This window comes from Pyricularia pennisetigena, chromosome 6 (assembly GCF_004337985.1).
Source record: "Pyricularia pennisetigena strain Br36 chromosome 6, whole genome shotgun sequence".
Lineage (NCBI taxonomy): Eukaryota > Fungi > Ascomycota > Sordariomycetes > Magnaporthales > Pyriculariaceae > Pyricularia > Pyricularia pennisetigena.
Window position 1 is genome coordinate 1,675,205 of NC_043744.1, and position 23,680 is coordinate 1,698,884.

Here is a 23,680-nt window from a genome sequence, read left to right on the forward strand (position 1 = left end):
ACCCGTCAATAATCTTCCAAGGTTGCCGTCTCCGTACAGAACGACGGGGCCACGGTTGGACCTGCGTGGTGCGCGCTCCATGGCCCCTCCTCTACTGCTGCCACTTCGTAGCCAAATTTTTTTCGATCTGATCGACCGACATTCTAAGGGGCAGCTTTGGAGGCATTGCTTTTGGCGCTGGCTTCCTTGGCCTTGGTGCTGCTGGTGGCGGGGTCCTGGGTCTTGGGCGTGCACTTGATGGTGGTGGCCAGGGTGGCGGGCTTGCCGGCGTCATCGGTGTATTTGCACTGCTGGGTGCCCTCCTTTGGATTCTCGGTTCCGGCCACGCACGCCATGTGGACATCCTTGAGCTGGGCGCACTCGGTCGGGATGACGGCGGCGTTGTAGATGCTGTCGTCTTGGGCTGCCTGCGATGGGGCGGGTGTCTCGGCAGGCATTGGGACCGCTGCGGCCAGGGCCGAGAGGGAGATGATGATGGCGGTGAGGAAATGCATGGTGGTAGTGGTGGTAGTGGTGGTGGTGTTGGTGGTGGTGGTGGTTGTTGTTGTTGGTGTTGTTGTTGTTCTTTTGTAAAGTGTTAAAAGGAATATGTAATGCTGGTAATGAGTGTTATGTATGGCTTTCTATCAACTGAGAAAATACAAGTTTGGGTTTGTTTTAGTTTTTTTTGTCAACACAATTGATTTGCTATAAATCGAAATGGAATGAATGAATGATAAAAGCCATGGGTCACTGTACCAGCGAGACGATGGATTGTGAGGTCTCTTGCTCTCCCCTTTGTACTTTCTCGAACCGCCCCCTTGACGTTTCTTCACCACGATTATGCCCCATGTGGTCCCGATGCGTCCGGTCGCGGGTTTAGGTTCTCGGTTGGTAAGATGTTACTTTGTCCTTACTGGGTTTTGTCTAGCAAGCAGACAGGGAAGCGCTAGGCTGCTGATCCTTTTTTTTATTCTCCTTACACAGGGGGCTTTTTTTTTTTTTTTTTTTTTTTTTTTTTTTTTTTTTTTTCATCACTATTGAACAAGCTGAGCCAGCTTCAAAAAAAGCTCCTCCTAGACTTGGAACGTACTCTGTAAATCCTCCAGTCCTTGCAAGCTAGCAAACCCCTGCCTGCCTGTGGAGAAAATTACAGAGGGGTTTGAGGCACTCATGCATCAGCCCTTCTCCGGGGAACGATGTCGAGCGATCGATTCCGGGGCGCAGCCTGTTAAAAGCGCTCACAATGGGAGGAGATGAAAAACGGACAAAACGAAACAAGGAAAGGACCACCCTTGAATCGAGTTCTGACATGAGTCTTTGACAGCGATATTTTTAACTTTTTTTATGTTTTGTTCTCTTTATTTTCAGGAGGATTTGCGTGTCAGTGAGGCATGCTGCCCATAGCTGTTTTCCCCCCTCACTTAGTATGGGCAACCCAACCCAGTCTTGTCAAGTCGGGGTTCGAAAGAAAATTAAATAAAAATAAAAAAATAAATCGAAACCAAAACACCGATCACGACGAAACCAACCACCGCCAAGCCCTGTCAGACACGGCCCCCTTATTTCCTATCTTAACTCTACTTTGTCTGAAATCCTCAAAGGGCCCCCATCAACGGAATTTAGGCTTTCTTCCAGAAGCCCGAACTCCATCTCGGGCATGGGGCCTCCCTCGATCGGGAAAGCAGAGCAATGCACGCTTTTCTTGGCGCCCACGGTAAGCTTGATCGTGTAGCGGGTCTTGCCGTCGTCCCAAGGTCCTCTGTCGGGCCAGCTTCACGATCGCTGCACCTGCGTCACCCGCCGGCCCAAATATTCTGGCTGCCGGCCTGTGCTGTTGTCGTCGCCCTAAGGGCGGGGCGGGCCAAGGCGGTCGTGCGTTGCAAGCTGCGCTTTCGTTCGAATTCGGCCGTCGCCCATCGTTGACATCTCGGCGGACGCCACCGTTGTCTCAGAGATAGGTGTAGCTTGCACGGCGCCGGTTGTCGTCGCCCTACGGGTGGTGCTGCACTGGCTACGCAAGCTTTCAGACCAATCCTCCCAGGTTACGGCTAGCTTCTGAGCGCGCGAAGGGGACATCGCGCATCTCGAGGCGATGACCGGGTACTCTAGGTCGAGTTGTTGGAGTCTGGGTACAAGCTGCTGAAGCAGCCTGGTGACATTCTGTCGATCAAAAGAAGGCCACATAAGGGTAAAATGCCGGGATATCCCCTTTGCTCATTCAATCTTCCTCCTCGGCCAAACCAAAATCCCTAATTGAATCGGGCCGGGCTTCCAACAGGCCCAGGTCGATAATCTGGACTCTCAAAAGACCTCACCAGATGATCAGTATGATTGTGCGGCATCCATGATGGCTGTCACAACCCTGGCACGTCTTTGGAAAACAAAACACAAGAACTCTGATGTCGAGCGTCCGAACCCACAGGGTCTACGATGATCAAACTGTCAAGCCCCCGTTTCCCTGCGGTGTATCGGGCACAAACGCACAAATTGGAGAGTTGTCGACTCTCTGGGGCCATGATGAAACGCCCGTCATGGTGCAAGATCGGGACGCTTTGGATGCTGCGACGAACGGATCTGGTGTCACGCCGCCCAGGTTCACAGGATGACATCTCTATCATTTGAGAAAGGGGGCACTAGACTAATGGCAGCCATTGGTTGTCCCTAGCTCGAGTCGTGTAATGTGCGGCATAGGAACCAATCTCTTTGATTTGGGGCATCGCCAGCGGTCCACTGCTCTGCGGACATCATCCATACCTCGTCTGTGGCATGGGGCAGGCTCACCTTGTGTTCCTGAGGCGCCAAGAATGATGGCTCCTATAAATATGCCGGACAATGCATTGAGAAATCGAAGCCAGTACAGGACAAAGATCCTTGCCCCCTCATTTGACACCTTTTAGCCGCAGCAGCAGCTTATGCTTGGAGTAGAATTAGCTGACTGGACGTGCAATTAGTAGCTGACAGTAGTAGCTGACAGAAGGGAGTTCGTCCAACCAGCAGATAGACGCTTTATTGCTTACGGATGCATGAGGAATTGCCATGCAGAAAGTGATTATTTTGCACACCATCTCTACAAGCTCAAGCAGCCAGTTGGCGGAGTCGACGGAGTCAACTTTTGTCGTATTCGTCAGACATAATATAAAGAGAATACGGATTTCTATGCTCCTCTATGTGGGGAGACCCATCGCACTCCCAACCATAACACCCTTGTTCAATCAACAACAGACTGACAGACCGTATATTAGACTCTGATAACATAAGCGACTCCAAACACCTTCAACACAGAAGAAAAACACAAAGATCCAACACCCTTCAAATTGCCAAAAATAGTTCCCGTGTAACATCCTCCAACATTCTCAGCCCGTAGAACTTGGCCACATTCCGATATACCTTCATCCTACGGACGACCTCATCCCTCTTGACCGTTGCCACCCAGTCCCCGCTGCAGGTGCAGTGCTCCATGAACTCGTTGACCCTCAGAGCACCACACTTGGCACACTTGAGGTCCTGCGTCGTCCACTCCACCACCACCGCCTCCACCTGCGCCAACAGCACCTCCTCGAGCCCGTTGCGGTCGTACTCGGATTCGCAAAATGTGCACCGCCACGGCCGCTGCTGTCCTTGTGCCTCACCAGGCGGCGGGAGAAGGTCTTCGTCACGGCAGAGGTCCAAATCTCGCGCCACGGTGCAGTTGTCGCATGAAACCTGCGGTAGCTTCAGGCTCTCGGATGGATTTTGGAATGTCGCCTCTTTGCTGAATTCACGCACGTCCAACATGGCGAGGAGCTCCTTGCGCACCAACCTCGCCTCAAGCGCGATATTCTTGTCCAGGCTCAACACTTGCATCAGCATCTTGACTAGCTCGAGCACTGCCGTGCTGGGGTGCAGGTTCGAAAGGTGGCTGCCGGGGAGGACTGGGAAGTCGTAGTCCACCGCAAGCTCCGGGTGTAGTAGTTCGCGCTTCTGTGCTGCGATTAGGCCCGCGATTTCCTTCTTCAGAGGACGCTCGAATGCCTTTCCGAGAATAATTTGACCTTCGCCATCCTCCGACAGTCCGTTGTTGCCTCGGACAGGAAGTTGCGTCGCACGCGGTGTCGAGCCGTCAATGGCGGCTGGGCGTTTGTGAGAGTGCATGAGCTGGATGAACTCGATGACCCAGTCCTTGAAAACGGGCTGTAGTCGGAGAGGCAGGAAAGTAGCCATCTGCCAGTGCATAATCATATCCAGGCTCTGAGTTTCGGCCTCAACAACCTCTTGACAGGCCTTCCCTCCATAGTTGAACTGGTCATACCAGACCAGGTAGTCCCAATATTCTTTGATCTCGAGGTCGATGAAATGGAACAGTGGCTTGCTCTTGATGCTCTTGAGGATATACTGGCTGTAAGCGTACGCATTGCCCACCTCCCCCTTGGTCGTCTGGAGGAGCAGCCTGTTGGCGCTGGCAAAGACAACTTGCGAGCCAACGCGTCGGAAGTCCGACATGAGCTGCTGGAACGCCTTTCGCGACATGATTTGCACATAGTAGTGCAGCGCGCGATCGTACAGGAACGAATCTGGGCTTTCTACCCACCGCACCAGGTGCTGCACCATGACATCCGCCATCGTGCTGCCACGGCATGCTTCTGCCCACCAGCTCTTGACCATCTCCCGCAGAACCTGAACGCCGGCATTGGCAAACGCGTTTTCCGAGTGGAGCATCTCGCCAGCACCGTCTACGCCCGTCGCATCAGATGCAGGGTTGAAAGATATAGACTCGGCACCTTCGAGCTCATTGATGAGAGATGAGGTAAGGATGGTGTTGATGGCCAGGTTGCGTACCTCAATATCTATGCAGACGGATGCAAAAGTTCCTGGGTTGTTGATTGATGGCATTTGCACGACATCTAGAGGCCCCGCGACGTCGTCCTTCTCGTAACCAGCGTGATCCGGCCGTGGGCCCGGTGACCACCACAAGACGACGTTGTTCGCCTGCAAGCGCCGCGCGTACGCGACGTCGATCAAGAACCGCGGGTCGTCGCGCTCAAGGTTGCAGAGTGGCACATCGCCATACCTTGCCAAAGCAGTCAGGTGGAGGATCCACGATCCCAGGCCGAGATAATGATTGACAAGCCGTCTTGCCACCACGGACTGCCAGCCCAATGGCGGCAGTGAGCTGTCGGCAGGGTCAAACTTGAGAGGCAATACCGGGAACTCCTGTAGGATCGGGATCTCGTGGAGCAGCATGTTCCTCTGAGAAGATTGGATGACCATCATGATGGGACTGGCCTCATCCTTGCGCATCTTTTTCACCATGTCGCTTATCTCGAGGAATGCCTTCCTGCGTGTTGTCACCTGTGTGGTCTTGAAGGAAATCCGATCCTGGTACTTGAAACAATCCTGCCACGTTGACTCTGGCGTAGACGCTTCTTCCAGCCTGCGCTTGGTCAAGAGGTCCGAGTACATCTTTGTGATGTTCGGCATATCTTGGGCGCTGTCCCTGCTCTTGTTGAGGATCACGACCTGGGCGTAGTCTGTCCTTGATGAAAACACGCCAAATATTTGTCGCTCACCAGCGCTGATGTGCGAAATGTAAATGTACGCCATCTTTGCAGAATCAAGGTAGGGTTGGGGCTTGACTGGCCTCTGGAGGCTGGTGAGCTCGAAGCCTTGGTCAAGCCCTTTGCCCAAAACACCTGGCTGGCTCTCGTCGATTGTGCAAAGGTTACCGAGTTGAAGGACAGCACGCATGTTGAGAGGAACTTGCGTCTCGTATACTCCCTCAACACTCGGGTGGTTGAACAACAGCGAGAACTTTTCCGACTCTGCAAAGTAGATATCTTCATTGACGACAAGCTTGAAAAGATGGACAGACGAGTGGCCATTTGGTAGTGTGTGGCTGACCTGTTCCACGTGGCAGCCCTCAACCTCCACGTCTGGCAGTTCCCTGCTCTTGAGGTTCAAGAAGACTTGGCGGGGCACATTGATCTTGACCGAGTGGATTTTGTTGTCAATCAGGACATACGCCGCAACGATACCCGGGTTGTCGGTCAGTTTAAGTTGCAAGAGTTGCCAAGTGTTTCTAAACGTGATCTCGGCCTGGTTCCGGAAAGTCTGCTGAATGTTGTTGTTTGCATTACCACGTCGGTCGCCAAACAGGTGCCTTCTGCGAATTCTTGCCTGCTTCTGCAACTTCCACTTCAGCTTCTGGTATTGCAAGAATGCAGGGTAGTCCTTTGAGGGGTCCGGCATGACCTTGGGCAAAGATGCGAATGGATCAGCTGGGACGGCCGGTTCCGGTTCTTTCCTCTTCGAGGTCGAGACCTTTTGGCTGGCAGTGATGGCAGCATCTACCGTTTTGGGTTGCAGAAGCTTGTTGCCAAAGTCCTCCAGGTCGTTCAGTCGAGAGGAGCTGATGTTAGTGATATCCTCCAGAGGTCCCTTTGAGGCAAACAAGTCCGTCATCTTCTTCTGCTTCATCTTGTCGTCCTTGGCATTGATCCTGCGTTGGAGCCAATCTGGATGTGGCACCCTCGGAACCGGATTCCGGACCTTTTGCAACGCTGCCGGAATGGTGATAAGCTTCTGAATGACCGAACCGAGACGTTCTGCGTAGTATGCCCAGTCAAGAAGGGCTCTGGGATCCGTGTCTTGTGGCTCTTCCTTCAACCACTTTTTCAGATATAGACGCTTGGTGTCCTCGTCAGCCGAGAATATGGCGACAGGCACAGCTCTCTCAGTAACGGGGGCGCCCTTGGGTCTCGCGCAGATGATGAACTTGCAGTTGAGACCCTTATCCTTGACCATTTGCTCGCCGAGGAAGTCGGCCAAGCGCTTTGCTGTCGTGATCGAGGTTGACTTCTGGCTGCCGTACTCCTCCAACGTCTTGCTCATGCTTCGGTTCTCCGAAATGAGGTCCATAAGCTCCTCATCCGCCAGGGTCGTTCCTTTGTTGTCCAAGACGTCCAACCATCTGTTTGCAACTTTGGCTACTGCACCATAACATTCGGCTAGTGTTGCGCCTTCGAGAAAGAACTTGAAGATTTGCTGTTGGAAGATCTTGATGAGCTTGAGTTCACCTCTTCGCTTGACTTCGAACCCCTTCAGCTCGGCAAGACTACCATCGTCGTTGAACACAGCATAACGCTTCTTCAGATTCTTATCCTCCTCCTTGGATGTTGGCAGGACCATGGCCTTGTAAGGCCCGTCAACTTCGAAAAAGATGGAATTGTCGCTGTGCGTCTCGTACTTGAATGTCTCTGCGTCAACGAGCGTTTGGTATTGGTGATTTGTGAACTTGGCATGGACGAGGTGATTCAACATGACACAAGGATACGATATGGCAAGCTTTTTACCGTTCTTGAGCTTGAAAGCGAAATTCTCGGGGAAGGTAGCGGGGAGCATGCACCATATACCATCGGTGTCCAGTTCCAGAGGCCTTCCAAGTCGCTCCACAAGCTCCTTGGCAAGTTGAATAATAGTTGCTCCCGTCAAACATGTCACGCCAGCCATTTCCATGGAGTACCACCTTGAACCTTTCCTCATGACGTAGCCGTAGAATGAGTTCAAAATAACCTTGTGAGCGAGCTGAAGCGAGTCGAACAAGATAATCATTTTCTTGGCTGCGTCAACTTCGTTGCCAGGGGCTCCTGAAGACTTCAAGGCATCCGCCTTGCCCTTCCAAACCTTTGCTTTGCCCTTGTAGTCGTATCGACGATCTCGAAAGTCGCGCACGGTGTTGATGTAGAAAGGGTTCTCTCGTTGACATATGATTGCCTCCCGGACTTTGGTAGTAGAGTCGTGGATCTTGTGATATACTTTCTGTGAGTAGAGCTGCAACCTTTTGCGAACCAGATTGGCCTGCTCATCCGCCGGGAGCTCTTGAAATGTTCTCATCGGCGAGTTTGGCCACTTGCCGGGAAATTTCTCGTTCTCCAATGCGTTCCTGATCATGTTGTACTCATCTCGTTTTGCCGGAAGGTACTCTCCTCTCCAGGCCCATGGCAACCTCCTGTCGCAAGTTTTGCCAGGCCGGTTGAAATCACAGGCTGCGCAGTCTGCTTCTGAAATCATGGAGTCGGGCTGAAGTCGATTTGTCGTCATGATGTTTGGGTACATGGACGCAACATCCAAGTGATAAATAAGTGGCCTTTCTTGTCTGTTTGGCGTATCCCTGAGTGCAAGCAGCTTTGTCTTGATCTGATCCCGGACTTCCTCGTAGTTTGTCACATCGTCCATGTCCTTCTTCTCTTCCACGGTAATGCTGAATTTGAGTGCGGCATCCAAGTCCCGTATTAATTCGTCACATGCCGAGGGGTCCACGGCAAAATTGACTGGTATGTCCGCGCGAAATACACCAGCCTCGATACTTTCGACGTGGCCACCAACGTAGGTCTCGGAATCCAACAAATGACCTTCCCAGAAAGACTCTTTGGGAGAAACATGCTTATTTGGTAGCACAATGTTTTGTTGATATGCCTGCACCATCAGCAACATCTCACAAAGGGTTCCGGTTCCTTTCCTCTCCGTGTCGTCGGGACCCAGGGGTAAAATGGTGCAAAGCGAGAAAATGAAGGGGTGCACATATTTCATGTACAGGTAATAAGTTGCCACCGCATCGGAGACCGAGTACTCCGCCAGTGTCTGCGGCCTCTCCTGCGCATACGGTGTCATCAGTTCTGGATCGAGTTCGTCGGGGTCATAACCAAGCTTGGCTACTGTGACGGCCTTGAGACCTCTGCTACCTTGCGGGAGGTAACTGTCTCGATTGACCCAATGGAAACAATCCATATGCACCGAGTAGTTGCACTTGTACTGGTCGTCGGTGTCTTTCCTCCAACCGATTTCCCTGTACATGTCGATCCCATTGAAGCTCGCCCTGGCGTCGACAAACGGCCAATCGAAAAAGTCACCGTTGTAAGTGGCGATAACGGTCGGCCGTGCCTCTTTGATATGTAAGAAGAACCGCTCAAGTAAAGCTTTCTCGTCCGGCTCGTTGAAAATCATGAAAGGGCCGGGATATTCAGGTTTTGGTGTGTACTCGAAATCCGCAATATCCTCAGAGATGACTTCCCGATTCGTGATCAGAAACCCCTGACCATCAATCATGTATGATATCATCATCACCTGGTCAATGGCGGCGTCTGGAAACTTCAGAGGCAGCTTCGTCGTCTCGATATCGTAGGCCATTACCACCGGATCTGCCATCACCAGGTGCTCTTCGTTGCAGACGATAGACGTGACCCCATGTTTCGCCTCCACCCAATACCACTTTCCGACTCGAATATCTGGTTGTTTCTCGAGTTAGGATTTCCACGCATGAGATCCTTACAAAAATTAACTTACTTAGATCAATCATTACTCTGACGTGATAAGGTACGTCATATTCTCGTATGTCGACAAGGAAATCGCTAGCATCAGCAAAAGAAGCATTATGTCGTTTTTCATCATTTCGTAAATCGTCATCGAACAAGTCGAAATCGCCATTCGTGCTGCATTGAGATCTCCATCATATCAGCAAGAGTCATAAGTCAGTCACGGATGGCAACCAGACAGGATAACTTACGCGGCAACCTCGGCATAAGTGTCCATCGCATCCATATTCTTCTTATTCCGCTCCGCAATGGGCATGATATCCTTCCTCGCGGCCATCAGGTTCTGCACATTGGCAAAGCTCAGCTCCAGAAATGTGCGCCTGTATCCCAGAAGATGGTTTGGCATCTTCAGGTCCTCCTTCTCAATCCTCCGGACCTTCTTGACCACGCCACCGCCCGGCACGCGCTTGCACCACTCCTCGACCTCACCCTCGTGGCCCTTGCGCACGGCAACGAGGAAGTAAGGATCGTACTGCACGGTGGCCTTGAACGTGCCGCCGTCCTCCTCGATGAAGTAGCAGTCAAGCGCGGCCCGGCCGCCACCGCCGGGGACGCGGTCGTCCTCGATGCTCGTGGACTGGACGTTGACGAGCCAGCCCTCGCGCTTCCGGCCGGCATCGTACCTTCCGAATCCCATGTTTTCGTCGATGTCGTGGGCGAGCTTCACGCGCTCCCACTTTTCGTCGGTCGAAGTCGCCTCGTTGCGGCCGGGGGCGGCGGCGAAGGTCCTGGCACCGCGTGAGCCTCCATGGTAGGCGACCTTGCGCGGACCGCCGCGATATACCCTTTGCGGTTTTCTTAAAGATGTGTTGGGCATGGCGAATGTGTAATTTCTTGTTTTCCCTGGAGAGATCAAGGGGCCATCCGTTGCTGATGGTGATATCAAGATTTGGGCCAGAGCCCTAAACTAGGGAAGGGAGCCACTACGGATAGTCCAGTCGGGTTCATATATGTGGGCAAGGATCGATATGGCCACCAAGCTGAAAATCGTTAGGGACAAAGATTGTTAGTTTGCCCAAAAATAGGTCAATTCTAGACTGTCTGTACGCTTTTCTTTGGTGTTGTTGTAAATAGGACGGTGGGGTTCATGATTTTCCTCCAGTCCAATATTCCATTTAGCATGGAAGCGCGTCCCGCCACGAGCTTGAACGCGACTGGATTTATTGGAAGCGGGCAACGACGCGACTGCACGGACCAAACCTCTTTAACCCCTGTTCAATTTTATTTAGTGGACCACAACCCCTGCCGTCAAACCCCAACCCTGCGCTCCAACTACTACCCAGATTCCCAGAGCTCCAAGCAAGCCTCAGCAAGCATAGGACTACAGCGGCGAGAAAAAAGAGGCTTCTCCTGGGAGATGACTTCCTACGACATACAAAACCTGAACGAGTCTCCGATATAACGAGCTGAATACACATCATGGCCCCCACAGCTCCCATGAACATAATATCATACCCCTCGGCGCCAGGGTCTGACAACGGAGCACCTCCACCGTGGCAGCAGCAGCAGTTCCAAGGTGCACCCACGCCCGAGCAGGTGAAGGCGCTGCAGGAGGAGGAAAAGCGGAGGGCGGAGATCAAGGCCCGGGCAGGCCAGCCGAACGCGGGCGTGGGCGAGGTGGTCAAGACGATCAGCGCCGACGATTTCCTCAAGGTCCACCAGGCACCGTGCTCGCGAGATGGATTTCTGCAGGGCATAGCCGCCGGTGCGGCCGTTGGTGGGCTGCGCTATGTCATCGGAGGTGCGCACCAGTCTCCTGACAGCGGCGCTGGCCGTATTTTTCATCCGAAAATGAGCACTTTAAGCTAACACCATTCGATGCATAGCCCCAATACCTAAATCCGCAAATTGGGCGGTGGGAGCCTTCGTCCTCGCCGCAACAGGCTCGTACGAGTATTGTCAGTACAACCGGAGACTACAGCGCGAAAATATGAAGAGAACCGTGGAGGTATATACCCAAAGAGCAGCTGAGGCGAAAGCGAAACAAGAGGCGAAGAAAAAGGCCGAGGAGGAAGCAGAAGCCGCAAGGTTAGCAGCACAGAAGAGTTGGTACAAATTCTGGTAGTTCCATCGATCAGGGCACAGTTTTGACTAAGGGATGAATGTAACGTTATTGTGACAGTATGTATAAGTATATAGAGCATTACGTTTCTGTGGTCATTCATTTGAGCCGCCAGTGTTGCATATCGGTATATATTGTATTCGAATAAGAGCAGTTTCTGGCATGCGTCCTACGCGTGTGCCTTTATCTGCCATCCAAAACGCATCCCCTGAGTCAAAGCCGTCCGTTATATATCGATGAAGCCATACCAACGTCAAATCCAAAGTGAAATTATCTTTTGATTGTGTAGGAGAAAAAAAAAAACCCCGGGTTCTCTCTGTACCGTTCGAGCTATCAGCACCAGAAAGATATTGCGAATCCCAAAGCCATATGCGCTGCAAACGCCAAAGCCTCATCAACATTTCATCAGGTCATCAAGTGGTAATTACGACGGTGGGCTCAAATTCCGTAAAACGGACCCTCCTCGCCGGTGGCTCCGAGGAATGCGAACGCTTCGCATCGCAATCCGAAACCTTGGCTGCCTCGCTGCTCGATTTGGGACTTGTCCTCCTACGTAAGTTCCTCCTAGCTCGTGCCTCGCGCTCTTCTCGTTTCTTATACTCGGCAAGCTGCTGGCGCCTCTTCATGGATCTCGCATGGGCGATGGCAGGCGTGGGCCGAAAACCGATCCCGTTAATACCGACGCCATCGTCATCCTCATCGTTTGGGTCGTAGACCGTAATCTCATCCTCATGCCATGTCAAGGCCGCGCGCACAGGGTCCACCACGTCCATGTCCGAGTCCTCCGTGGCAGTCCCATCGCCGCTGGTTTTGGCAGCGACAGAGGGTGGGCCAGCTCGTTGATCACGCCCCTTAAACACTGAAATGCCACTGCCGGCTTTACTTTGGGGTGCCTTGCCACCAGCTGCCCCTACAATTCTCGTGGGATCCGTGGCGCTTGAATCCCCGGCAGGACTATTCGGTTGATTTTCCGGGGATTTGTCTAGAATTGGGGTGAATACGCTAGACATGTGAATTAGCGAAGCGCCAGCCTGCGCGGCGTCATTGTTGCGCGGCGAGGTTTCTGTAGGGTCTGGAAGCTTCAATCGCTTGCGTATGGACGACCCATCGTCGGCCTGTCCCTTGACCGACACATAATGCATGTCTTCGCTGCTGCCTAAGCTATCATTAGCAGAGCGTTTCGCGGCGCCTGATGTGCTATCCGCGTCGAAAGGTTTTGACGAAGACGCGAAAGTCCCTGCCCCGCTATCAGTTGCGACAACGCCCAGGGCAAGCCCCTGGAACTTGCGGGCTACCTTTGAGCGTGGGCTGCTGCTTCCATCCTCGCAATCTTGAGCAGGGAGCTCAAATGAGAATTTCGATGTCTGATGCTGCAAGCGTGGTGTGTGGGATCCGCTGTCCAACGATAGATGGTCTCGTTTGCGCTTCGGTGACGTTGAAGTTGCCAAAGGCGCCGTGGGTGGTTTCAGTGTTGCCATTGCTCCTATTCGAAGCCTCCACCCATGCGGCAGCGATCAGTTCTATGGATATCCAGCCGCAAGATCAAGGATTTTTGTATTGACCGTAAAGTAAAAATATGCCCTCGACCATGCTTCTCGCAGTACACTGTGTAAAAGTCGCTGTTCGGTCAGATAGAAAGATGATTGTAATGCTGGCTTGACGCAGTGGACAAATCCAAGATCCAATACCACATATGTCGTAAAAAGAAACTGACAGTGCAGGGCTGACATCAGCGTTTGGCTACGCCTGGTAAAGAATTCAGTGAAACAAATTGTGGTGAATCTTGGTGACGGGCCATGAGTCTCAGTCTGTTAGTGAGACCGCTGACTGAGTTGGGAAATAGACAAAATTGGCGGGAGAGAGGAAGGCCTGTCTTCCCTCAGACATGATTTGACGGACTTTACGGCCTCCATGTCATTATCTGGCGGCGCCTTTTCATTCTAGCTTGTCAACAAATTGATCAGGCGCAACCTGAGTCCGCCACAGCCAAGTGCAGGTCATTGGATTGGAACGGGCAGGCATGCATCCCCGCACTGCATGTACCGAAAACAGCAGCGACAAGCAAAGATGTGGCACGATGGTGGGAAGACATGGTGTTATCCGAACCTGTTACGGCATTGAAGAGAAGTGACAATCGTAAAGAACTCTTCTAGAAGTCATGCTGCATCATGCACTGAACTGCGCATGATTAAAATATAAAAGGCGACGGTATTGATCTAACATGGGATGTTGCTCGACCCCAGTACGATGTATTGCTTCTGTGCCTACATTGGCGCGCATAGGGTAGGGCCGATGATTATCCACAGCAAGTAACTACCCCGCAATATGGCGGGCTTCCCCGCCGAGAAATCACCTTGTTGGAGTGACGAGGGGCAATATGGTAGGTTAGTTCCTTCGTCTCCATTGCACCATCCTTTGTGAGGTCGTTGACACCAAGACTCGGTTACCATAGGACAAGAACATCAATCATTAGCCTGAATTGCTCCGTGGAACAGAAGTGGGTATTCCGGGCGAAAACTGTTGATAGATCCAGCCTGGCTTTCCTTAATAGAGAAATTGATTCTACTTAGCTCAGCTGCTCCTCTCCCCCATCTTCCCCATCGTGATCATTGCTTTGATACTGTATCGCAACCCTGGCGTCGAGCCTCGTTAATCCCCAGTTGTCCCATAAACACATACTGCACACATCTCCCTCGCGAAAATGTCTCTCCACGAACCGATCAAGCTCCTGCCGCTCGGCGCAATCATCCAGTCCTTCAAGGTCGGTGACGTCGACATTGTTCAGGGCTTCCCCACTCAGGAGCTCTACGAGAAGTACAACAGCCCTTACTTTGGCGAGACCATTGGCCGCGTCGCGAACCGCACCAAGGACGCCAAGATCAACTCGCTGAACGGCGGCAAGAGCTACACCCTCGCGGCCAACAACGGACCAAACAACCTACATGGAGGCGTGGTAGGCTGGGGTAAACGAGTCTGGGAAGGGCCCAAGGCTGTCGGCATCCGCGACATTCCTGGCATCGAGGGGCTGGTTGGCGGAGAGTCAGTCGAGTTCTCGTTGACGAGCGAGGACGGCGATGAAGGATTCCCGGGTACCGTCAAGGCCAAGACGATCTACACGGCAGGCGAGCAGACAGTCGATGGCAAGAAGGTGACTGTGTTGGGCATCGAATACATTGCCGAGCTGGTCGGGGGCGCTGAAGAAACTGCTATCAACATGACCAACCACTCGTAAGCTTGGACGACTACTTCTTTGACTTTTGGTTGGCGAAAGCAGGGCTGGGAGTGCTAATATATCTCGTACGCTTCGTAGATACTTCAACTTGACAGACGGCCCATCCATCGCCGGCACTGTGGTCGAAATTGCAACAAACGCATACCTCCCAGTCGACGACGGCGGCATCCCTTCAGGCGGCATTGCCACATTCTCCAAGTTCGAAGGAAACAAGCCCTTCACTCTCGGTCCCGAGGAGCCTGACATTGACGACTGCTTCATCGTCAATGATAAGCCCGAGTCCGTCCCCATCGACACCTCATCGTTGCCCCTGAGCCGCCACGTCGCCGCGCACCACCCCGACTCGGGGATCCACCTTGAGGTCTACAGCACCGAGCCTGCGTTCCAGTTCTACACTGGCAAGTACATCGATGTGCCAGAGGTCGATGGCGTGCCAGCCCGGAAGGCGCGGAGTGCATTCTGTGTCGAGCCGAGCCGTTACGTCAACGCCGTCAATGTGGATGAGTGGAAGAACATGACGGTCCTGAAGAAGGGTCAGAAATACGGTGCTAGAATTGTCTATCGCGCTTGGAAGGAGTAGGCCACAAGATAGCCTGGACTGCCCTTGGTTGGCCGGCGCATAAGTACGATGGAACTTTGATGATTAGTAATACTGTACTCAGTCCTTGATAGGCTTTTGTTCCTGGGCACCGTAATCTAGCATGGGAATTTATTCGAATTCATCATCTAGTGTCCCCTGTGCTGCCGTCGGGGCCTTGGCCTCTTGCTTACGGAACAAGCTTGCAAGAAATTCGCTGGAACTGGCCTCATCAATACTCTTATCATCTCGCTTCTTCAAAAATCGAGGAAATCGCAGGCTGAGGCCCCTTTCATCGCTGACCAAACCGATTGCGGCAGTGTATGTAGGACTGAGAGTTATGTCCGCAAACGCCATCTCCCATACCTCTTGAGGCTCGAACCAGACATCAGGTTCGGGGCCTGAGTATTCCACGAAAGCTGGTCGTCGAGCTCGTGTGTTCTGTCTTTCGCCGTCTTCCTCGCCGTCATTGTAAAATGCTCTATTCGCCTTGTAGAAGGCATCCGTAAAGCCTGACATGCACTTGGTGACCGCCTCAAGCGACCCCGTAGTCTCGTTGCGGACGGCGAGGAGTATCGGAGACCACCATTTAGCTTTCCTTCCCTGGCCATGCCAAGCCGCGATGGGGATAAGGTCCAGTGTATCGAATGTTGAGTCGTAGTCCTTCTTCACCTTGAGCCACGAATCAAGGCGTTTGTCGGGTTCGTAAGTAGCGAGTAATGGCTTCCTTCGTGTTTTTTTGGGCTCGGCATTATCGGCTTTTGCCTTTGTTTTGCCTTTCACCTTAACGACAGTCGTTTTTGAGGTTTTGTCTTGCTCATCTACTGGTTCAGTAGTACCATCGCCTTTATATGCAATATCTGGTAAGTTGTCCAATATCTTCACCATCAATCCTTCGCACTTCAGATCCGTGGCAGCCTTGAAAAACTCCAACACAGCTTCAGAATCTTGTGATGTTGCGTCTATACTCTTGACCCAAGTAAAGTTGTGGGGAACTTCGATGAAAAGGGACCTTAACAACTCGCGGCGCTCCCTGAAAGGTCTATCCAAGAGTGGCTGTCCGTTGAGGAACATAAGGTCGAATGCGAACAGGCATACATTGACTGTAATGCTACCGATTGCAACGTCCTTCCTAGCGCGATTGGTAAGCGTCTGGAAGTTCTTGAGATCTCCCGTCATCGAGTCGACGGCTACAACTTCTCCCTCCAAGATAAAGCTTGAAACGCCCTCTCCTCTGATCTTGGGGATGAGGGCGATAAGATCAGGGTACTTGTCAGTCATCAATTCCAGATGTCTGGAGAATATTGAGACTTCCCCATTCTCATCACAGTGGACTTGGGCTCTCTGGCCATCATACTTGAATTCACAAGCGAAATCACGCCCCTGTAGTTTTGTGAGCATTTCACTGAGATCTCTGGTGATGCTTCCCAGCATAGGCCGCAGCGGTACATGAAGTGCGAGACCGCAACGCACGAGCAACTCATCCGTGATCCCGATCTCCAGAAGAACCGGGACGAGGTCATTGTAGTTAGGACGCCGCGCAAAGCAAGCCTTGACTATTTCTTCGCCTCGTGCCCAAGTTTCGGCGAGCTCTTCTTTCTTGAGGCGAGCGAGTTCCTTGATATCTCTGGTTTCGAAGTCAGCCCCGGGGGGCTTTGACAGGAGAAAAGCTCTTGATAATGCAATAAGCATTGTTGTCTTGACTGCTCCTATCCGTAGCTAGTGGAGCAATACATGAATTAGTTTCTGTATGTTCAATAACCGGCCGTACCCGAGCTAATATGAAGGTAAATATTGTGAGATGCTTACATGTTGACAAAGGGTTCGAACAACAAATCTGCTTTCCTCGCCGCCTCGGGCATCCTGTAGAAGCCTGTCTACTATTTGCTGCTTGACGTTGACACTTCCTTGGCCCTGGCTCTGAGCAATTTTAACCAATGACTGGAAGACACCTTTGATGGTAAGTGGTTTAGGCTTTCTCAATGTAAAGCTCTGTTTTTTCTTGGCCTCGAACGCAACATCGCCTGGATCTCCATATTTATCGTAAATGGCCTTGAGGCTGCGGCTGTCTAGGCCACATACTTGTCTCAAGGCTTTTGAAATTGCCGATCCACCAAGGCCCAACTCCAATGAGATGTATGGCGGCGAAATGGAGTTTGTAGCCAGCCATACCTGTAAAGTGGCTGTTAGTGGCGATTTGAGCAACATAGAAATTCAAGTAGTCGAGGTCAACTGAGTAGCATATGGGATAATTATGAGAGGAACATTGGGAATGATGAAGGGACGAAACAGGCAGAAATTTGTAGCAAGCCGATAGCCCTTTATTTCAAAACAGCCAGGGACATAAGAATAACTTATATGTATGTTCTGGAATGGCGAGTTTATCGATATAAAGAGGTTATGCTCACCGCTGGCAAAAGACTGTCTGGATCTGCTTCTATAAGAATCCTCAAGCAGTTCACCAAAGTATCGACAATCTTGATGCGACTGGTCGTTGCGCTTATAAGCACAAAACATCGAGTGAGGATGGCATAGGAGGCATTGCCACCTTCTGCATTCCAATGAGCTTTAAGTTTGGTGGTGTATTCTGAAATGTCGAATGTCAATGGACTTTCGTCAAGAGGGATTACGGAGGAAATTGTATCCTCGACAGACGCAGCAGACTGGAGTGTAAGAGTGTTGGTCTTTGTTGAACTCGCAGTCACATTAAGGGCGCTACCATCGACTATTGGATTGCTAGCGGCGAGATGAGGCCCGCCCAGGTTGGAATCATCCACATTTCGTGAAGCAGCACCTTCGCTGTCCGTAGATGATACCCCTTGGGCTCCGTCACGAACAACGTCCTCCCTGTTCCATTCTTCTTGCAGTTTACGAGCAAGCTCCTCGTCACTCAAAACCTGACTGGATGTGGCGACTTGTTCATTCAACCGTGGCTCTGGCGGCTTTTGCTTTTGCTTGGCAAAAAAGTATTCCAGCCCTCGAGGCGGCGTGGCCTTTGTATCGCCATTTAGCTTCCTCTTTTTCGCAGGGCTGCCCATCGTTGTAGCCTGATGATTGTAAATTTTATTGACGAACCAAGATAGGCATACTGACAGTTGTGAATAACCCCAGTAATTGTGAATGATTTTCACCCGAACATTGTTGTTGAGGCTGATGAATGAGATTCGGGTAGCATGTTTTTGAATCAGCCCGTGTAAGGCTAAGCTTCCTTGCCTGACATCAAGCCATGGCACACAAACAAGCAACCTCTTTGGCGCGCCAATCAATTGGTGAGGTCATTCTCTTCACCAACCGGCCACCAAATCACGTGGCTACATGCAAAGCGAGCTAGTCCTAATTTAGCGAAACAAGCATTTTCACACACGACGAAATTGCGCCCCACCATACGCGAACTTTCCAAAAAGGCGCCGGCCTGCCCCTCGCTAGAAGACGACGACAACGGACCACGACGAGGCTCGACGACCATCCCTCCACCCGATACCTCCATATCACAGTAGGGGACATCCACATAATCAAGATGCCTCGTCTTCCCAACAGCGAGGACCCGCCCGAGCGGCCCGAGTTCATCACCAACATCATCAATGGCCTCGAGAGGTACAACCCCGAAGCCGTTGGCACACTCGAGCAATACCTTACAACACAATGTGAGGAGAGGTTCTGCGACTGCAATGCCAACAGGACATTGCTGAAACTGTAAGGATACCCGCGACTGGTGCCAGTCGCAGTTTCTTGATTTTGGCTTTCTCGACCCTGGACCCGCAACTTGTCCAGTTTGCCCGCCTTATCATATGATGCACGATTAAACGTTTCCTATTACCTGACTACATCCTACGATATCGGGCCGACCCGCGTTTGCTCGTCCGCGGCGCAGGTTGGTCTGAATCGTACGGAGCTGAAGTCAACTGTGACCCCTGATTATTCTCCTTCAGTGCGGAGCTATTCACACGATCTTGGACGCCTGAGGTTATGAGTCGGAAGCTAACAGGTCACCTCTTGGCTCTTGCCCAACCTCACAGGTACCAACTTAACCCGGACCGTATCAAGGACGAGGTTATCACCAACATCCTCGTCAAGGCCATGACCCTCTTTCCATCTCCGCAATTCAGCCAAGCCCTGCACCTTCTCAGCCCGTCCGCCCTCTCGCAGCAATCCGAGCTGTCAGAGGCCGTGTCCAAGCTGCGCGCCCTCAACAACCAGCTCGAGGGTGCCCAGTACGCCCGCTTCTGGGCCACCATCGAGAGCGACGACCTCTACGCCGATCTCACCACCGACATTCAGGGGTTTGAGGAGATGGTGCGCCTGCGCATCGCTGTCCTGGTCAGCCAAGCATTTAGGGAGGTGCAGCTTTCGCTGATGGAGCAGTGGCTGGGTCTGGACGAGGCGCCGCTCAAGACGTTCCTCACGGAGGCGTGCGGGTTCAAGATTGAGGGCGATACCGTCCAGATCCCCAAGAACCCCGACAACGAGGCGAAGAAGGCTGAGATTAGGGAAGACGTCAACGTGGAAATGTTCTCGAGGGTTATTAGGAGGGCGTGGGAAGAGGTTGCGTGAGGGTCTTGTGTCGGGGCATGTTATGGTTTACGACGCAATAGATTTTATGATACCAGCCATCGTTTCGAGTCCGAATGTTGCTCATGGGAAGGGTATAAAAAGTTGGGACAAAAGCAATGCGTTCAGGTTTGAGGTGGAGTTTATGTGACCTTGGGGCTAGTCGATGTCGTGGATTCTTACAGGTACCATGAGCTGTGTACGCCAGGCCTGTCTGAATAACAAGTTCTTTTGGGTGAATTTGATGGGTATATATATGGCAGATCCATTGTTACCTAGAATCCACTGGCTCCAAAGCCATTGCCATGTTTATGTTTCTTTTGTGTGCGTCATGGCAATCGTACCAAGACTACCTCTTCATCGTGAGCTCCTCCCATTGTACCCCAGCCCATTCCTCCACGTAACCAACCTCGGAATCCCCCACGCCTCTCTCCTGGCAATCCTTGGAGCAAACGGCGACAATCACAGTACCCCAATCCATCCCATCCAACCCATCCTCCTCCCGCTCCAGCTCCGTAATGGCATGCGGCGCAAGCTGCACCTCAAACACCCTGCCAGCACCACAGTTCCCACAAGACGGTATCTTGCCAGCCTCCAGAGCCTTTCCAACCTTGTCGTCCTTACTGTACAGCAGGGGGTTGCCGCCGTACTCGTAGCGAATGACCTGCTCCGGGTTCTCGCCGACACGGTCCGCAAACTTTTGGAACTGTGCGTCCATGCTGCTCTCAAAAACCACCTTATCCTCCTTGCCGCCAGAGCCACCAGCCGCCGGGTCGTCAATGTCCATCGAGACCGTGGGCACGCGGGGCATCGGCGTCGGCTCGAGCGTTTCGTACTCGGCGTCCGAGATCCACGAGACCGGGTAGGGCTTGGGCTGCGCGTCCTCAGTGGGCCATGGTTCCGGTGGGGGTGGTGGTCCGGCAGGGGGTTGTGTGTTGTTGATGTTCAGTTTCTCTGCAAAGGTCGCCGGTAGACTCTTGGTCTCTGCGTCTGGCTTTGCGGGTGTCGCCTCGAGTGCGGGTGGGGCTTCTGGTTTACTGCTAGCGGTGCTGAAGGGGTTGGCTCCTGCGGCCGGCTGTGGTTTTGTCGAGAATGGGTTCGCAAAAGGGTTTGCTGCACCAGAACTGGCGCCAGTAGATGGCTTGACCCCGAATAGGGACTCGCCCAGTCCTGTGCTAGGCTGCGCCGGTTTGGCTGCCGGGGGCTTTTCCATCGGTGTCTTTGCCGCCGCGGCAGAGGGATTCGGCACGGCAGATGCCTTTAGGCCTCTAAGGGCCCGGACTGAGCCCTCCTGTCGCCGGCATGCCTTTTTCCTGCAAGCAAATACGTAGAGCCGCCTCTCATGGCCTGGGAAACGGTCTGGGAGCTCTCCGTTCAGTTGCAACAGGAGAACCATAAGGTCCTTGCAGACTTTGCATCTTGCCAAAGCTGCTGATGGCGGCTTGTCTGCTATTATCCAGTCCTTGTGAGAAAAAAGATCATCCATGTTAGCCACGAAACTTTTAGGCGCATTTTAAGTGACACTTACAGGACGGCCACCGAGACGGCTAACTGTTTCTGCTCCTGCCTCCTTGGATGTATATCCGAGAAGCACATCAGTCTCGGTATAATCGTCCCCTTCTCCTGAAGAATCACTATCGTAGTTAACCATTGTTTATGTCCTGGCGCATGAGTAGAAAACTCGTTTGTTGATGTTCAGAAATTCCCTAAGCAACAGAGGCGCCGCATTGGTGGGGCTATACCTTTTTTTTTGTGAACGCGACGCGGGGCAATAAAAAAAGACAGGGTGGGGTGTGATTCGTCCATGTCATTTGGGGGCAGTATAGGTAATTATAATAGTGATCAAGAATACAGAGCTTGCGTTTCTAAACATCGTCTGACGTTACCATTTTGGGCTATTCCTGCATTCATGTGCCCCGTCACTAAACCGGGGAACGTAATTACGTAGTCCATCTCCTTTTTGATCAATCCATATCTACCATATAACGCCTCAGGCTGCATAGCTATAGGTACACTGGTATGGTGTCTATGTAAAGAGACGCAATTACTCCTCTGGGCCATCCATGCCCGGGCCAGGTCCTCCTTGCCGACCCATCTGCCGTGCCTTGAGCATCTCATCGCACAACAACAGGTTTGATGCGATGCTGGCACTTGAAGCAACAGAGTTTCTCAACACCCTAAAGGAGTCGTAGACACCCTCCAATGTTGGGTCCATGGTGCCACCGGTCTGCAGATCCAGACCGAAAGCGTTGCCATCCGCGAGGTCGTCTTGCAAGTTTGCCACTGCATAGATGGGTTAGTATTTCGCAAAGATAAATACGCAAAGGAGATACACATACATGATTCTTGAATGTCGTGACCGGCGTTCGCGGCAAGAGTCTTGGGGATGATGAGCAATGCATCGGCAAACGCCTGGACACCCCATTTGCCCTTGCCCTTGACAGTCTTTGAGAAAGCGTCGCTGCGGAGGTGTGCCGCGCAAGCAACCTGGAAAGCACCACCACCGGGAACGACACTCTTGTCTACGATAGTATTGTAGACGCTTCGCAGGCCATCCCTGACAGCGTCGGTGATCTGAGTGATGGTATGCGCATTCGGGCCCTTGATAAGCACTGTGACCGACTTGGGGTCTTTGACCTCCTCGATAAATGTGTACTTCTCCTCTCCCAACTGCTGCTCATAGACCAGGCCAGCCCAGCCGAGGACCTCGGGTGAAAGATCCTCAACACTGTTCTGGGCCACGCCTCCAACAATAAGCTGCAGACGCTCCATGTTTCTCCGCTTGGCTCTCCGCAGGGCAAAGATGCCGTTCTTGGCCAACACATCAAGCGAAAGAGGGTCAATACCCTTCTGGTTGACAATAACAAAGCTCTTCTTGGGGTCGTTGCCGCACACTTCTTTCTTGAGCTCCACAATCTTCTTCAACTTGGCGTCGACGTGTCTCCGCTCGCTCTCAACGAGCTTGTCGCGTTGTTCGGCGCTGTTGTAGAAGAATCCAGAGTTGATCTCCGACTTCTCATACTCCAGGCCAACGTTCAGGGTCAGGATATAGGCATTCTCCAATCTCTTGGGCATGTCGGGGTGCCTCGCTCCGTGGTCAAGAACAAGGCCCCGGATCAGTTGCGTGTCGGAGGCTGTCCTGTGCTGCATCTTCATGATCTCCACCATGTGCAGGTCAGGCTTTGCGGGCGCCTTGTAAATGGCAAGCACAGCGTCAACAATATCCGGAGTAAGCTTGTTCGCAAGGGTCGAGTTGAGCTTGGTCGCCAGGGAAGTCCTAGCAACGCTGATCAAAAGCTCACGGTCGATATCGCGAGGGATCCTGAAGTCATCGAGGAACTAAACCGGCAAGACGCGGTCAGTATAGAACCATGGGTGTATATCGACGATGCGGCTGTTGGCCATTATTTTTGTACCTTCAGAGCCTCGTTTTTCGCGATTTCGAAGCCATCCGCAATGATTCTTGGGTGCAGACCCTCCTGGATATGCCTCTCCGCCTGCTTTAAAAGCTCTCCAACAAGAAGCACAACAGAGGTTGTCCCATCACCGCAGATGTCGTCCTGTGCCGTGGCAGCTCTGGCGATCATAACAGCTGTGGGGTTTTGTATTTGCATTTCGCGAAGAAGAACGTTTCCATCTTTTGTGAGTTTGATCTATGCGCAAATGTTTCCGGTCAGTCGTCGAATGCGCAACGTCAAAGGTATTCGCTTCGGTTCGTTTACCTGTCCCGCACCGTCGACAAGCCTGGTAAAGTCAGTTATAGCTCGCAGATCAAGTAAGTGAAAGAGCAGTGGCCTACATCTTGATTGTCCCAAGGGGACCAAGGTTCGACTTGAGGACATCTTGCAGTCCCTCACCGGCGCTAATGTTGACTCTCAGAGCCTCGCCCCGCCGCTGTATTCATCGTTAATCACGGAACTCTGCGAAATGTA

At 52.3% G+C, this 23,680-nt stretch overlaps 9 protein-coding genes across 9 annotated transcripts in view; 3 read left to right on the plus strand and 6 right to left on the minus strand.

The window, feature by feature from the left end:
- Positions 1-143: 143 nt before the first annotated feature.
- PpBr36_04309 (uncharacterized protein) lies at positions 144-494 on the minus strand (the record flags this gene model as incomplete). The annotated part of the gene is made up of 1 exon (XM_029891472.1): positions 144-494. The coding sequence occupies one exon, from the start codon at positions 492-494 to the stop codon at positions 144-146; it is 351 nt and encodes a 116-aa protein (XP_029749748.1).
- A 1,333-nt stretch (positions 495-1,827) lies between these two features.
- Positions 1,828-2,166, minus strand: PpBr36_04310 (uncharacterized protein; the record flags this gene model as incomplete). The annotated part of the gene is made up of 1 exon (XM_029891473.1): positions 1,828-2,166. One exon carries the CDS (start codon positions 2,164-2,166, stop codon positions 1,828-1,830), a length of 339 nt encoding a protein of 112 aa, XP_029750539.1.
- Positions 2,167-3,291: 1,125 nt separating this feature from the next.
- Positions 3,292-10,146, minus strand: PpBr36_04311 (uncharacterized protein; the record flags this gene model as incomplete). The annotated part of the gene is made up of 3 exons (XM_029891474.1): positions 3,292-9,242; positions 9,301-9,446; positions 9,521-10,146. The coding sequence occupies 3 exons, from the start codon at positions 10,144-10,146 to the stop codon at positions 3,292-3,294; spliced, it is 6,723 nt and encodes a 2,240-aa protein (XP_029750540.1).
- A 602-nt stretch (positions 10,147-10,748) lies between these two features.
- PpBr36_04312 (uncharacterized protein) lies at positions 10,749-11,394 on the plus strand (the record flags this gene model as incomplete). The annotated part of the gene is made up of 2 exons (XM_029891475.1): positions 10,749-11,070; positions 11,156-11,394. 2 exons carry the CDS (start codon positions 10,749-10,751, stop codon positions 11,392-11,394), a joined length of 561 nt encoding a protein of 186 aa, XP_029750537.1.
- Positions 11,395-11,804: 410 nt separating this feature from the next.
- PpBr36_04314 (uncharacterized protein) lies at positions 11,805-12,869 on the minus strand (the record flags this gene model as incomplete). The annotated part of the gene is made up of 1 exon (XM_029891476.1): positions 11,805-12,869. One exon carries the CDS (start codon positions 12,867-12,869, stop codon positions 11,805-11,807), a length of 1,065 nt encoding a protein of 354 aa, XP_029750535.1.
- Positions 12,870-14,092: 1,223 nt separating this feature from the next.
- Positions 14,093-15,203, plus strand: PpBr36_04315 (uncharacterized protein; the record flags this gene model as incomplete). Its single annotated transcript, XM_029891477.1, has 2 exons — positions 14,093-14,619; positions 14,702-15,203. 2 exons carry the CDS (start codon positions 14,093-14,095, stop codon positions 15,201-15,203), a joined length of 1,029 nt encoding a protein of 342 aa, XP_029750536.1.
- Positions 15,204-15,332: 129 nt separating this feature from the next.
- PpBr36_04316 (uncharacterized protein) lies at positions 15,333-18,238 on the minus strand (the record flags this gene model as incomplete). The annotated part of the gene is made up of 3 exons (XM_029891478.1): positions 15,333-16,919; positions 17,010-17,372; positions 17,609-18,238. 3 exons carry the CDS (start codon positions 18,236-18,238, stop codon positions 15,333-15,335), a joined length of 2,580 nt encoding a protein of 859 aa, XP_029750534.1.
- A 479-nt stretch (positions 18,239-18,717) lies between these two features.
- Positions 18,718-19,751, plus strand: PpBr36_04317 (uncharacterized protein; the record flags this gene model as incomplete). The annotated part of the gene is made up of 2 exons (XM_029891479.1): positions 18,718-18,893; positions 19,217-19,751. The coding sequence occupies 2 exons, from the start codon at positions 18,718-18,720 to the stop codon at positions 19,749-19,751; spliced, it is 711 nt and encodes a 236-aa protein (XP_029750497.1).
- Positions 19,752-20,097: 346 nt separating this feature from the next.
- The window catches only part of PpBr36_04318 (uncharacterized protein), a gene marked incomplete at both ends in the record, with an annotated part of 3,665 nt that continues 82 nt past the window's right edge, over positions 20,098-23,680 (minus strand). Inside the window, 5 exons of the mRNA XM_029891480.1 lie at positions 20,098-21,197; positions 22,088-23,087; positions 23,165-23,401; positions 23,471-23,492; positions 23,548-23,642. Coding sequence (XP_029750532.1) covers positions 20,098-21,197; positions 22,088-23,087; positions 23,165-23,401; positions 23,471-23,492; positions 23,548-23,642 — 2,454 coding nt within the window. The remainder of the gene's footprint in view (positions 21,198-22,087; positions 23,088-23,164; positions 23,402-23,470; positions 23,493-23,547; positions 23,643-23,680) is intronic.